The sequence below is a fragment of the Crocodylus siamensis genome, chromosome 2, assembly GCF_052110815.1.
Source record: "Crocodylus siamensis isolate JL-2025a chromosome 2, ASM5211081v1, whole genome shotgun sequence".
NCBI lineage: Eukaryota > Metazoa > Chordata > Crocodylia > Crocodylidae > Crocodylus > Crocodylus siamensis.
Window position 1 is genome coordinate 163166747 of NC_143396.1, and position 14835 is coordinate 163181581.

Below are 14835 nucleotides of genomic sequence, written 5' to 3' on the forward strand. Positions count from 1 at the left end.
GGTTTCTTGCTTCATAGTCATCATTTGTAAGGCCCTTTGACCATGCCTATTTCTGTATGAGGGAGAGGAGTTTTGGTTCCTTCCTTGGGAGGCATTTGTTACTGAGCAGTTGGGTTTCATTTGTACTTTATCTAATATTGTTCAGACTGGCATTTAAATTATATTAAGCTAAAAATATGTTAAAATTTAGTGTATTCTTCAGTAACATGGGGCAAACTACATTACAGGGATTGTGGAGCTATCCCACCCAGGATATTTCATATAAAATGGTACATATAAATTCAACCAAGAAATACTATCTTCACTCTGGGGGCATGCAGGGGAGGAGAAGTGTGGGGGAAGTATTATCTGGAAATCTGTTTCATCAAGATTCAGCTGTCTTTAAAATGCTCGAACCATAACTTTTTTTTATGATGTCACTGTAGGGCACAGTTAAGTGTTCTGTTGAAGGAAAATATTTTAAGTTATGAGGAATTATCAGGAAAATGGCCACTTACCTCTTTAAAAAAAACAAAACAAAATAAAACACCTGTGTGGGTATGCTATTACTAGTTGCATTTAAACATCTGGGAAGACAGTGAGGGCCCAGATGGGTAATAACGTATAACAATTTAAATGCTTTAAGTATCTTTTAAAGCACTCCAAAAGAGAGAGGGTGCAGATGTACTCAGTCAATGAAGCATTTAAAAAATAGCTATTCCACTTCAGAAATAACCCCAAGAAAAAGAGGAATAATTTTGAAGACCTTTGTGTTGCATTTGCACCCTCCAACAAGGTGCAATAGGTAGTTGATTTAATAGATTTCATAGACATTAGGGCTGGAAGGGACCTCGGAAGATCGAGTCCAGCCCCCCGCCCAAAGGGCAGGAAGTCGGCTGGGGTCATAGGATCCCAGCAAGATAAGCATCCAACTTGCTCTTGAAGGTGTTCATGTAGGTGCTTGAACCACCTCCGATGGTAAGCTATTCCAGACCTTGGGGGCTCGGACAGTAAAGAAATTCTCCTTATGTCCAGCCTGAAACAGTCTTGTAGTAGTTTATGACCGTTCAACCTCATCATCCCTTGGGGTGCTCTGGTGAACAAACGTTCCCCCAGATACTGGTGGTCACCTCTGATAAACTTATAGGTGGCCATCAGATCACCCCTGAGCCTGCGCTTTTCCAGGCTAAATAGCCTCATGGCTCTCAGCCTATCATTGTAAGTTCTGTTGTCATGACCTCTGATTATGCACATAGCTCTTCTCTGGTCTCTCTCAAGCTTCTCCACATCCTCTTTGAATTGTGGAACCCAAAACTGGATGCAGTACTCCAACTGCGGCCTCACCAAGGCCTAGTACAGGGGGAGAAGGACATCCTGGGATTTGCTTGAGAAGCATCTATGGATGCAAGCCAGCGTTTTGGTTGCTTTACTAGCTGCAGCATCACACTGCAGGCTCATGTTTATCTTGTGGTCAGTGATGACCCCCAAGTCTCTTTCTTCCGTAGTGCTAGCCAGCGTAGCACTGCCAAGCCTATAAGGATGCTACACCCTTTTTTCCCCAAGGTGGAAAACCTTGCATTTTTTGGTGTTAAACACCATCAGGTTCTTGTCCGACCATTTGCTGAGCCTGTCCAGGTCAGCCTGGATCACCCACCTGTCTTCTGGCATGGATGCTTTGTCCCAAAGTTTGGTGTCATTGGCGAACTTGTCCAGTCTGCTTCTGACTCCAGTGTCCATATCATTAATGAAGATGTTGAACAATATGTGTCCAAGGACAGAGCCTTGGGGGACCCCACTGGTCACAGGACACCATGATGAGTGACTTCCATCAATTACTACCCTCTGGGTCCGACCACGGAGCCAGTTTCCCAGCCAGCAGATCATGGTGGACCCAAGGCCACAGTTGGCCAGTTTCGCCAAGAGGTAATCACAGGACACCAGATTGAAGGCTTTTTTGAAGTCAAGATACATGACATCAATCTCTTCTCCCTTGTCCAGGTGATAGGTCACCTGGTCGTAGAAGGAAATGAGATTGGTCAAGTAAGACCTACCCGCAACAAACCTGTGCTGGCTATCCCTTAGGATGTTGGTGTCGGCCAGTCCCTTAAGGATGGCCTCTTTAATAGACTTTTCTAAGATCTTCCCTGGGATAGAAGTCAGGCTGGGCCTATATTTAGCCGGATCCACTGTCCTCCCTTTCTTGAAGAGAGGCACCACATTGGTCTTCTTCCAGCCTTCGGGCACTACACCAGAGCTCCAGGAGTTTTCAAAGATCTGTGCCAGGGGTTGGGCTATGACTCTCGCCGTTTCCTTGAGTACCCTGGGGTGTAGATTGTCAGGGCCAGCTGATGTGAAGGTATCCAGCTTCTCAAAATGCTCCTTCATGAGGTAGCTGCAGTTGAGCCTGTGTTGCCTGTGACCCTCTGGCATCCTACATTGCTCTGCTTTCCATCCCCTACTGCTCCAAGATAGCACTTCTGGTAATTATTTTAAACCAGGACAGGCAAAATATGGCCTGTGGGCTGAATCCGGCTTGCCAGGCCGTTCTATCTGGCCTGTGGGGCCTTTAAAAAAAATTAGTAAATTAATATTTATTTGCTCCTGGATGCCTGTCAAAGCTGACAGGAGGCAGGGGCAGTAGAACCCAGGGGAAGCCTTCAGCAGAATTAAGCAGCCCAGCCCCATCCCACCCCCAGCCATTTCACTCTTCCTGTCCCCGCCCTACTCCAGCACCATTTGGCTTCTGGTTGCAATGTGGGACGGGAGCATGAAGCCCTGCTAGTATGTGTGTGTGGTATGTGCGTGGGTAGGGGTGGTATGTATATGTTCATAGGGTGAGTCCCATATGCACACCCCACCATATGCATGCACCCATATCTCTCTTTGCACTGCCATCCATGCAGATCCCCATACCCCATATACCCACACACCCACAGCCCCCCACAAACCTATACACAACTCCCACAATATACAAGAATAAGACTTCACTTTAAGCCATTGTTCAGTCACCTCTGTGTACACTACTCAAACACATGTGAATCAGGACAAAAATATTTTTGGAAATCGAATTAATGAATGGTTTGATATTTGCTTTTTAGAATATACTTTGGTATTTTTCTGGTTCTGAGATGGCAAAACCCCTTGCTGAAAGGAGTACCTCTGGGGCAAGGGGAGGGACTTTTGGTGGGAAAGGTCAGGGGTTAGGGGGTGGGACTTCTGGTCACAAGATGGCAACCAGGGGGCAGGGCACCTGTGTAGGGGTGGGGCTACCCATTTGGCCCTCAACAGCTTGCCCAAACTCAGTAAGTGTCCATCTGCCCAAAATAATTGCCCGCCCCTGTGCTAAACTCTACTGCTCTGAGGTCACAGGTTTGGCACACCTCATTTTGTTGAACATCCTCATTTTGGTGGACATCCGCCTTGGGGATTCAGTCTCTGCTGTAATGAACTAGTGTTGAGTATTTTTTTGGAACAGATCACTGGCAGCCTACACCCAGAATGTCTGTGCCACTCTCATCTATTTTGTTTGAGGTGATCTACCAATCGGAAGTGGGCAGAGGTGATGCACCTTCTTGCCATCTGGGTGTGAGAAAGCTGGGCACTCATCCTGGGCGGGCCACCACAACCAAACTAAGTTCATTGCCTCCAAAATAGCTGCTCAGAGGCACAACTGTGATTGGCACCAATACCAGGTTGAGGCCAAAGTTCTGATGGTGAGGTATAAGAAAGTTCAAGATGCCATTTGGATCCCAGGTGCTTGGAAGGTGGCTGGTGCCTACAAGGAGCTGCCATGGATTCTTGTGGGAGATGACTTAACAGAGCTCTGTTACGTTGCTGATTCTGGAGCCAGCCCTGAGGCTACTGAGGAGTTGGAGAGCTCTGACCCGAAAGAGTGGGAAGACCCTGCAGTCCATGCTCCATCACAGCAAAGGAGCAGGCACAGAAGAAATAGAGTTGTTTCTTCTTTTGGGAACACTCACAGGTGGTCTTACCACCCATCTGTATGTGAGACTTCCTATGCCACTTTTGTCAAACAGCACGGCAGATCATCCTTTTGATCTCACACCAGACCAGGACCTCAACATCATGCCCCTCTTTTCCCTCATCATCATAGCCAGCAATTTTCTCAAGATTCCTGCTGACTACACCACCCCTACTCATGCCAACTGTCCTACCGCCACTACTGACAAATCCCCCTACAGCCACCTGCAACCAGCCAGTCCTCTTCCTCCCAGCACCCAGGACCATATCAACTGGCAATGTGGATGTGATGGACAGCCCCCTGACTGCCTGGTAAGTTTCAGAGGTTTAGTATATGACAGTCCTGGTCTCTTTCCATACACACCCTCCCCATGGATCCCTTGCATCATAGGGCTACCTGCAGAATGAGGGGTCCATATTATAACTTACAGTCTCTCCTGCTGTCTCTTGCTGTGTTGTTTGTTTCTCTCACTTCCCAAGTGTTAGACTGCTGCTTTGGCTACTTTATAATTTTTTTACAACCTTTTTTCTATATGATCGACAAGCTTCCACATATGTTTAATTTCCACCAATCACCCCTTCACAGTGGTTATTCCCCCATTACTTTCTTATCCCTGTTCTGTCCTTCAACTTTGTTATTGCTAAGTAGGTCAGCCCTAAGCTGCTACATGCTTGCCTTGCATTCAGCTAATAGTATTTGTTATGCAGAGTACAAAATGGTGTTAGTTAAGGCCTACGCTAGATCTCAGCAGGGTCAGACTTATCTTAACAAGCCTTCCTCTGCCAGAGAGAGTTACTTTTCCAGCTTTAGTGCACAGGTGGGCAAAATACAGACCATAAGCCAGATCTGGCCCACCAGTGGATCTGTGGCATGGCAGGACTGGCACGGTACAGCAGCTGACTTGCTTCCTGGCAGCTCCTGCAGTGGTGGCTCCTTCCACCTCCTGCTGCCACTGTGACCATTGCCACTGGACCGGGCCCTGTTGCCTTGGCACCGCAGCCTGCACCCACCGCTGGGTTTACCTTACAGATTGGGCAGGCAGGATCTCTATGGAGACCAACCCAGGACCCTCACAGGAAGGGCAGCCAGGCAGATGGGATGGTGCTGTGGGCAAGGGGGAAGCAGTGTCCGGGAGCGGGGCAGCTGGGCGGGGCCAGGAGCATGGCCTGATGACAGCGTGGGACCGGGATCCAGGGGAGAGCTGTGATTTGCTGCCCACATGTCCCTTCAATGGGTGCTGGTTCCATGTGCAAGAGCATGTGGGGAGCGGATTGCAGCTCTGCCCCAGGCTGTTACTGCCCCACTGTCATGATTCTCAGACCTGGCCCTGCCTGCCCATCCCACTCCCAGATGCTGCTGCCAACCTGCCTGCAGCCCCATCCTATCCTATCCCATCCCATCCACCCAGCTGAGCGCAGGGGCCACTTAGGAAGTTTTGGTGAGCTGTTGCGTGGGGGTGGCAGGAAGGAAGGGCGGGCTACTGACCTGGCATGGCTGGGGGGCAGGCTTACTCAGCCCACAACAGCTCACTAAAACTCCCCAAGTGGCCCTCCCCTACCTTAGTGGCACAGCCTCCAGTCCATGTGTACCAGCAACAGGCTCAGTTAAACTCCAGGAAGAGATGGGGCTACCAGCAGCTGCCCACAGCACTACAGCCCAACTTAAGGCTGATCCTCAACAGTAGTGTTTATGTCCTGCTCTACCCCACCACCTAAGATTTCTTTATCCAAGTGTTCTTCCCAGCCCCAGACTCCTATTCATCTGCATACATTTGCTCCCTGGAATTCAGCTCACACTGCCACCAGTCCCACTTTCTGGTTGGTCCTCAAGCTCCCATACTTACAGCTTTCCCCTGAGCTTGTGGGAGGCCTGAGACGAGTCCTAGTAGATATAGGCACATAGTTTCATAGTTTCTAGGGTCGGAAGGGACCTGAGCAGATCATCGAGTCCGACCCCCTGCCATGGCAGGAAAGAGTACTGGGGTCAAACGACCCCAGCAAGTTGTACATCTAGCCTCCTCTTAAAGACCCCCGGGGTAGAAGCCAGCACCACTTCTCTTGGAAGTTGGTTCCAGATCCGAGGCGCACTGCCAGTGAAGTAGCGCCTCCTGATATCTAGCCTAAATCTACCCTCTGCCAGCTTGTGACCATTATTCCTTGTCACTCCTGGTAGTGCACAGGGGAACAGGGACTTCCCCAGTGCCTGCTGGTCCCCTCTGACTAGTTTGTAACAGGCCACTAGATCCCCCCTCAGCCTTCTCTTGTGGAGGCTGAGCAGGTTTAGGTCCCATAGCCTCTCCTCATAGGGCCTGCCCTGCTGTCCCCTGATCATGCGAGTGGCCGTCCTCTGGACCCTCTCCATGTTGTCCACATCCCTCTTGAAGTGCGGCGCCCAGAACTGGACACAGTACTCCAGCTGCGGCCTGACCAGTGCCGCATAGAGGGGGAGTATCACCTCCTTGGACCTGCTTGAGATGCATCTGTGGATGCATGACAAGGTACGGTTGGCCTTCCTGACTTCATCCCCATAATGCTGGCCCATGTTCATCTTGGAATCAGTGATGACTCCAAGTTCCTTTTCTGCCTCTGTACTGACAAGAAGGGAGTTCCCCAACCATAACCTGGTCATACTTTTACACAGTTTTACGGGATTCTCCCCACCCCAAACTGATTCTCCTATTCCAGGACCAGCAACCCTTACTTTTGACTCAACTTCCAGTCTTAGAGCTGTGGCCTTTTACAGAGGAGTCAGGGAGCCAGCTTCCTTCTACTTCACAGGTTCTAGGTCAGTTCTTCTCCAGTGAGGGGCCAATGGCCTGGGACTCAAGGCCCTTTGATCCGTCAGGTCAATGTGAAGGCATGCTGCCTTGTCACTCCACACCAGAAGATCCCCTTTTCCCTCTTGGGCACACTTTGAGAAGCTTTGAATCAAGAGACCACAGTTTGGACATGCATCATCCCCATCCCTAGTTTGTAATTTGCTTTTTCGTAGTTCAGTAAAAAAAGCATAGACACTTTTGATTATGTGCACTATTTGAGAGATTTTTTTTTTTTAGTTCACAGAGCAACCACATTGTGTTGCATACCTTTTCACTGCTTTCTTGGTCATGCCCTCCTCCAACTGTGCACCCTGGCACCACTTAAAGTAGTTTGCCAGGGTGGAACACCCTGACAGTTGTGCTGCGGGGACTCAGCTTCTGCTTGGTACATTGCAGCCCTTAGGGTGCTGAGCTTCCTCTGCCCTCCAGAAAGGCTTTCCCCCTTGGCTACATAAATGTTACGAATAATGCATGCCAAGATAACTATCTAGGGCAGCTAGTGCATGGTGACATCTGGGTGGACTCCCAGTACCCTCCAATATACCTAGGTCATGTAGAGGAGTGGGTATACTGCATCTCCAAAAAGCAGGGGATGGGGACAATCATTTCTTCCACTTTTAATTCTGGTAGCTGTGTGCACAAACTCCCACTCTGATCATGGTCACCGGGCTGGAGTTTCTTAAGACCGTAGTATCAGACTGTCTGATCAGCTAGTGTTCATGTGTGTAAACCAGGGGTAGGCAATTATTCCAAGCAAAGGGCTGCTTAATGAGGTTTGGTGAGCTATCAAGGGCCACATGAGTAGCTGTACCCCTTGACAAGTGCCCTGCCGCATGGTTGCCATCTTAGGACAGTAACTCCTGACCTTTACCACCGGAAGTCCCTCCCCTTGCCCCCTGCAAATACTTCTTTTGGGAGGGGAGGGTTGCCATCTAAGAACCAGAAAAAAACAAATTGTACGCTAAAAGTCAATCATCTACTGTAACATTTTAATTTTATTACAAAAAATATTTTTGTCATGATTTGTGTTGTGTAGTGTATATAGAGGTGATAGCATAATAACTCAAAAATAAATTCTTAGTCTTTATATTGTGTGTGGGGGGAGTGGTTGGGTGTGTGTGTATATATAAGGGATATGGGGGAGAATGTGGGGGTGTTTATGGTTAGGTGTGGGTGGTGGGTATGAGTGTGGGGAAACTTGTGAGGGGGTGTGGCTATGTGTAGGGGGCACAGGATATTTTGGGGAGGTTGTGTGGTGTTTGTGGGGTGTGGGTGTGTGGCTCTGAAACACACTGTCCTCTCCTGCAGTCAATGCAGGCAACAGTGGTGTGTGTGTCTGTGTATGTGGTTTGTGGGATATGAGGGAGGGTGTGGGGACCGGTGTTCCCTTTAAACTGTGTGGCACATGTGGCTGCACAGGCTTGTTCATGCCACGCTGCCAGGTGCACCTGTGTGGCCACCAATGCCATGTAGCTTAGAGGGAACATGGATGGGGACCCCTTCCTCCACACTCCCTCTCATGGCACAGTAGCAGGTAGGAGCAGTGCATATTGCAGCAAGGAGCACAGCCCCTGCTGGGCCATTTGTTTCTCAAGCTCTCCCTGCGCTTGCGTGCACAGGAGGGAGGGAAGCCCCAGACATGGGAGCCAGTTGCTTTCCCTGCCCCAGCCTGCTTCAGTGCCTGGGGCTTCCCTCCTGTGACCCAGGAGTGCGGGGAGTGCTGGGGATACAAACAGCCCAGCGGGGCAGGAGCCGGGCACCAGCACCGAGCAGAGCCGCCCACAAGGATGGGAGTGAGGTATAATAGAATATGTTGGGGGCAGGCTTAGGCACCTCGCTCCCATCCTTGTGGGAGGAAGGGCTGGTCAGGGCACAATTTGTTGGGATGTGCTGCAGGCTGGATGAAAGTACCTGGCAGACCAGATGTGGCCTACAGGCCATATTTTGCCCACCCCAAGACCTAACTGTTCCTTTCTGTATGTTGAAGGTAGAGGGCAGTGGTAGCCAGCTATGGGTGTGCTGTAGGGATCAGGGGGAGAGTAGTGTGCATGTGAGACAGAGTCATAGATGCTAGGGTCAGAAGGGACCTCAACAGATCATCGAGTCCAACCCCCTGCCTAGGCAGGAAAGAGTGCTGGGGTGAGATGACCCGAGCCAGATGCCTGTCCAGCCTCTTCTTAGAGACCCCCAAGCTGGGGAGAACACCAGCTCCCTTGGAAACCCATTCCAAATTTTGGCCACCCTTACCTTCACCTCCTGTCTCCTTGGCATGTGGGATCCAAGCTGGATGCCATGCGGGGGGGAGGCACTGGGTGATAATGAGAACTACCAGCATGGTTCATTAGTTCATGAGATGAGGTGAAGGGCCCTGTGCCTATGCTGCTCGAGTAACTGGGCCCCAGCTCCTGCACTGCACAGGCAACCTTGATAGATGCAGTAAGGACTGTGCTTGTGCCTGAGCCCTCCACCCCCACCAGGGGCTTCACATATTTCCAACGTCTTTTGGCGGGCATCCTACGTGCTGGCCCAAGCCCGGAGGCTCGGGGTTTGGATGCCCCCAAGTTTCTCCTGCCCTCAGCAGTATGGCTCCAAGAGCAAGCTAGAGAGAGGCCTCCTATTTCCATCAAGTGGGCTTCCCTCCTAGGGACCTCTTCCCCCCCTTGAGACCCCAAATTCCCCCCTACCTATTGCTTGTTCCTCTCAATATTCCTTCCCTCCCCAGGGCAGGGCACTTCCTGCAGGTTCTGGGTGGGGTAGAGGTGATAGAGGCATTAATGGCTGCAAAGCCTGCTCTGGCCTTCTTTTAGGGGGTGGATTTCTGCATGCATAGCAGGAGTGTACACAGGAAGATGTCAGCATTGTAATAGGAACCGCTACCCTAGGAAAAAGGGGTTTGGGCTTTTTAAAGCTTGCAAGGCATACAGAGATCTCTCCAGGTTCTTAACTACAGAGCTCTGCCACACCATGGCATTGTGATTATTTCCTAGCACTTCAAATTGGAGGGGCCTGTAATTCATTATGACTAAAATGTTCCAAAGTTTAAATATTTTGAAATGGGCTAGGATTTGAAGCACTTCAAAAGAATGTTTGTTCATACTCTGAGTCTTTCACAGGGTAGGGTTAAGGCAAGGGTGGGCAAAATGCAGCCCATGGGCCAGATACAGCCCGCCAGGCCATTCTATCTGGCCCATGGAGCCCCTAAAAATATTAGAAAATTAATATTTATCTGCCCCTGGCTGCCTGTCATGCGGCCCTCAATGACTTGCCAAAACTCAGTAAGCAGCCCTCTGCCCAAAATAATTGCCCACCTCTGGGTTAAGGTTATTGGCCTTAACTTCATTTCTTAACCTTAATACATTTAGTTTTCTTTTGAAGTGACTGCTGTTAATTCACTGTGACTGAGGCTGCGTAAAGACATTTAAAAAAAAAAAAAGTGTTTTACTTTAACCTTGATGTACTCCCACACCAATCCCAGCATGTACCCAGAAAAGGCATTATATTAGTTAGACCCATCTTGCTCAATATCTGTATAGATCAGACACTTCAGTGGTGCTTTTATCTAACAGCTGATTCAGTCAATGGTTGATAAATCAATCAGCTGTTAGATAAAAGTGTCATAAAGTCACATGGAAGCGCCCAATCTATACAGACTTTGAGTCGAGCTAACACACTGCTTCTTCCAGTAAAGTATGGGGGAGGTTTTGGGGGGTGGGGTTTAATGTCTATAAGCAGTCTGAGTTACTAGCTAAGATGTATTTTGTTTTCTTTCTTGAAAATCCATTAAAGTTGTATGACTTAGGAGTTATATTTTAATAATATAAAAGGATTTTTCAAATAGGAGATGGCGGCATCTTTTGAAGCATCATGTTTTTCTAAAGTGTTTCTGGTTGACAGTCCAGATTCACTAGTTACCTTTTAAAATCTTGGGTATGATTCTTTACACTATGTAGTGTTTCAGTCCTTAAAAAATATTCTTGGGCCTTGACTTGTCTTAGTTTCATAGTTTCTAGGGTCGGAAGGGACCTGAGTAGATCATCTAGTCCGACCCACTGCCATGGCAGGAAAGAGTACTGGGGTCAAATGACCCCAGCAAGGTGTTCATCCAACCTCCTCTTAAACACCCCCAGGGTAGGAGCCTGCACCACTTCTCTTGGAAGTTGGATCCAGATCCTAGCTGCCCTGACCGTGAAGTAGTGCCTCCTGATATCTAACCTAAATCTACCCTCTTCCAGCTTGTGACCCGTTATTCCTGGTCACTCCTGGCAGTGCTCGGGGGAACAGGGACTCCCCTAATGCCTGCTGTTCCCCCCCCCCCCCCAAGTTTGTAACAGGCCACTATTTCCCCCCTCAGCCTTCTCTTGTGGAGGCTGAACAGGTTCAGGTCCCATAGCCTCTCCTCATAGGGCCTGCCCTGCTGTCCCCTGATCATGCGAGTGGCCGTCCTCTGGACCCTCTCCATGTTGTCCACATCCCTCTTGAAGTGTGGCGCCCAAAACTGGACACAGTACTCCAGCTGCGGCCTGACCAGTGCCGCATAGAGGGGAAGGATCACCTCCTTGGACCTGCTCGAGATGCATCTGTGGATGCATGACAAGGTACGGTTGGCCTTCCTGACTGCCTCCCCGCACTGCCGGCCCGTGTTCATTTTGGAGTCAATGATGACTCCAAGATCCTTTTCTGCCTCTGTGCTGACAAGAGGGGAGTTCCCTAACCTGTAGGTATGGTGCCGGTTGTTCCTCCCCAGGTGCATCACTTTGCACTTGTCTGTGTTGAATCCCATCCTATTCTCGTCCGCCCACCCTTGTAACCTGTCTAGGTCTGATTGTAGCCTGTTGCTTCCTTCTAGTGTGCCCACGTTCCCCCCACATCTTAGTGTCATCATCAAATTTGAAACGGGTGCTTTTTACCTCCTCGTCCAAGTCACTGATGAAGATATTGAACAGTGCGGGTCTGAGGACCGAGCCCTGCAGAACCCCACTGCCCACGTCCTTCCAGGTTGAGAAGGACCCATCCGCTACCACCCTCTGGGTGCGGCCCTCCAGCCAGTTGGCGACCCATTTGACTGTGTGGGTGCTGACACCACAGTCCCCCAGTTTCTTAATGAGAATGGGGTGAGAGACAGTGTCGAAAGCCTTCCGGAAGTCCAGGAAGACTATGTCCACTGCTACCCCTGCATCTAATGATTTGGTGATCTGATTGTAAAAGGCCACCAGATTGCTCTGACAGGACCTGCCACTGATGAACCCCTGTATAGATGTCTTAGTGATTAACTGTTTTTTATTGTTTACATAAATTTCTTTACAATTAAATGTACAGAAAATTTCCCTGTCTCAGGTTCGTAAAATTCTTGTTGCTCCTTTTTAAGTTCCTGCAGTGCATGTAATATTTCTATTTCTCAAAGACCAGCATCTCTTACGTGTGTTCCAGAGGAAGCCACTTCTGTGTATGGAACAGGGAATGTGAAGATCTACACAACCTCCTTTATTCCCATGTATCATGCAGTAACCAAAAGAAAAACTAAGTGTGTAATGAAACTGGTTTGTGCTGACCGAGAAGAAAAGGTAAGAAACATGTGATAAGAGCTTATAACTAAAATATTAAATGCTTAATGGTGCCTGTGGATAACGCTGTTCTCTACTCTTATTCAATTCTGTTTGGGATAAGGGAGGGATGGAAAATGTCCAGTCCACTGGCAAGATCTGGCCCATGGAGCTACTCTGTCCCACCTGCTGGTCTAACAGCAGGTCACCAGAATTTGAGAGGTGTGGCCAGGGGATGGGTTGCAGAATCCAAGGATGTCTATACACATGCTGGGGGGGTGGTACTTTAATTTCCGCGGGTCCCAGACAGCTACTCTAAATAAAACAGCATGGTGTCATGTGAATTCAGTGCCCCGCCTTTCAAAATGGCCCTGGGGGCGCTTTAACTAGAGCTTGTTCAACAAGTTTTAGTTAAAGCATGCCCGCTGCCATATTGAAATGTGGGATGCTGAACATATGTGACACACTGCAGTATGTCCAGCAGACTTGATTAATCACCCAGATAAATCATTATCTTTTTACAATGTATATTAAATATTACATTTGAAAGATTAATTGAGTCTGCTCTGACACATTCTAATTAGAATGCATTGGAGCACGCATATAGGTTCCCCAAGGTTCTTGGGCTCTAGTGGACATTTCAGTTGGCAGAAGGAGGGTGGGCAATGGCTGATCAGGTCCTGATCACCTTCTAGCCGTTTTGCCCATTGCCACTGCCACAGCCCTACCTCCTCAGCCTCTGGCCCTATGCTGGAGCTAAAGCTTCTTCCACAGGACACACATCTCTGATCCAGGACAGCAACAGCAGCAGCTCCAGTTCTGGCATGGGATACATGGTGGAAGCCAGAGCTGTGTTGCATGCCCCATGCCAGAGCTGTTGCCACCACTTTATGCCCTGGGTCAAAGCTAAAGCTGCTGCCACCATGTGCCGTGGGCTGGAAACACATTGGCTGCTTTACAGATGTGAAAAAAAACCGATGCCTTATTTTAAGCTTGGCACACTACATGTCCAAGAGAGGCATCACATTATTTTGACTTGGTTCGCCCAATGTCTGTATAGATCAGGTGCTTCAATGGTTCTTTTTGGCACTTTTCTCTGATAGCTGATTGAATCAGCTTTAGATAAAAATGCCAATGCCCTGCTGGAGTGCCTGATCTATACAGATGCTGGGGAGCAGGGTTGAACTAATGTGCTGCTGCTTCAGGTAAAATGCTGGGGTTTTGGTTTGGTTTTTCGGGGGTTTTTTTGGTTGGGGTGTGGTTTATATCTGTCAGCTGCCTTTGTGCCCCAGGCTAAATCCAGTCTGCAAGGGAGCCCTATGGCCCAGATCCAGCCTGGGGTGCAAAGTGAGTTTCACACCCTTAGTATAAGGTAAAATGCTGATTTAGAAAGTTTTAATTCCAGCCCTTTCGTTTATTATATTCATATATGTTTGTATGCATACGTTATCTTCTGCTATGAAGGTCTGGTAGCAGTAGGAGCTGAAGCAGTGCAGGGTCCAGTGGTGGAGGGTGTGGCAGAAGCGCACCTTCCAGTGCCTTCTGGTAGCCTGCTTGGCCAGATAAATCAATATCTTTTTATAATGTATATAATGTATTACATTTAAAAGAAGGTTTACAGAAAGTTATTTAGATTGCAAAGTTATGCACAAAATTAGAAAACATAAGCATGCAACATGGATTTGACTCCCTTATTCTTCTAACCTGTACACTGAGATGAAAAAGCACATGCTTATTTTATTCAAACTATCATTAAGCATATGCCTCTGGTCCATATGTTGGGATAGCTCTGGTGCAGATGAAACGGACCTCAGCTGTTGTAAAGTGTTTGACTTAACACCACAGAAGAGTCTGACTGAAAAAAATTAGCACATATTTATATATAATACACATGCTAGTATTCTCTTCTTACAGATGCTACAGAATGCTGTTAGCGATGAGTAATGTAGTAAAATCTAGTATACCTTTTTATTTCTAAGGCAAAGTTGGGTTATCTAATAGCTTAGGTTTAGGACAGCTTACAGGAAGAGAAACAGAACAACGTAAAAGGCACCTAGCATAAAGTAATAAATAAAGTAGAGATCCACTAAACAAAAATAAATAAAGCAGAGATCCACTAAACAACATCTGGGCCTAGCTAGGCTTGCCCAAGTAGAAAGGTTTTGTAGTATTTCCAAAAGATGTCCAGGCTTGGTCTCTGGAGGGCCTCGAGGGGGAGTGTCAGAGCTGAGGAGCAACTGCTGAGGACAGCTTCCCATGTGTTTTCACAAAGTTCACTTGGCATACTGATGGTACTTATAGGAGGTTGTTCTTGGCTAACCTTAAGGATCACAGAGGGGTACAAGGGAAAAGGCAGTCCCTTAGGTATATAGGGCCCAGGCCATTAGGGCCTTAATTGTCAAAACTTGAATTGCTCCTGAAAAGATACTGGGAGCCAGTGCAGATGCTAGAGGGCTGGAGTTGTGTTCCTCAGCTTCCCACCTCATCAGAAGGCAGACAGCCATGTTCTGCACTAG

The 14835-nt window shown here is 48.4% G+C and overlaps 1 protein-coding gene across 5 annotated transcripts in view; it reads left to right on the forward strand.

The window, feature by feature from the left end:
- GSR (glutathione-disulfide reductase) overlaps positions 1-14835 on the forward strand; it is a 47728-nt gene that overhangs the window by 31096 nt on the left and 1797 nt on the right. For 2 of the 5 annotated variants that reach the window (XR_016440172.1, XR_016440171.1), the window contains exon 12: positions 12181-12340. Coding sequence is in view for 3 of the 5 variants with exons in the window: in XM_090032002.1 (XP_089888128.1) it covers positions 3455-3633 (179 nt within the window). In the remaining 2 variants the exon portion in view is untranslated. Of the gene's footprint in view, positions 1-3454; positions 4273-12180; positions 12341-14835 lie in introns of those variants that run through there. The other 3 variants (XM_090032001.1, XM_090032000.1, XM_090032002.1) reach the window with 2 other exon arrangements.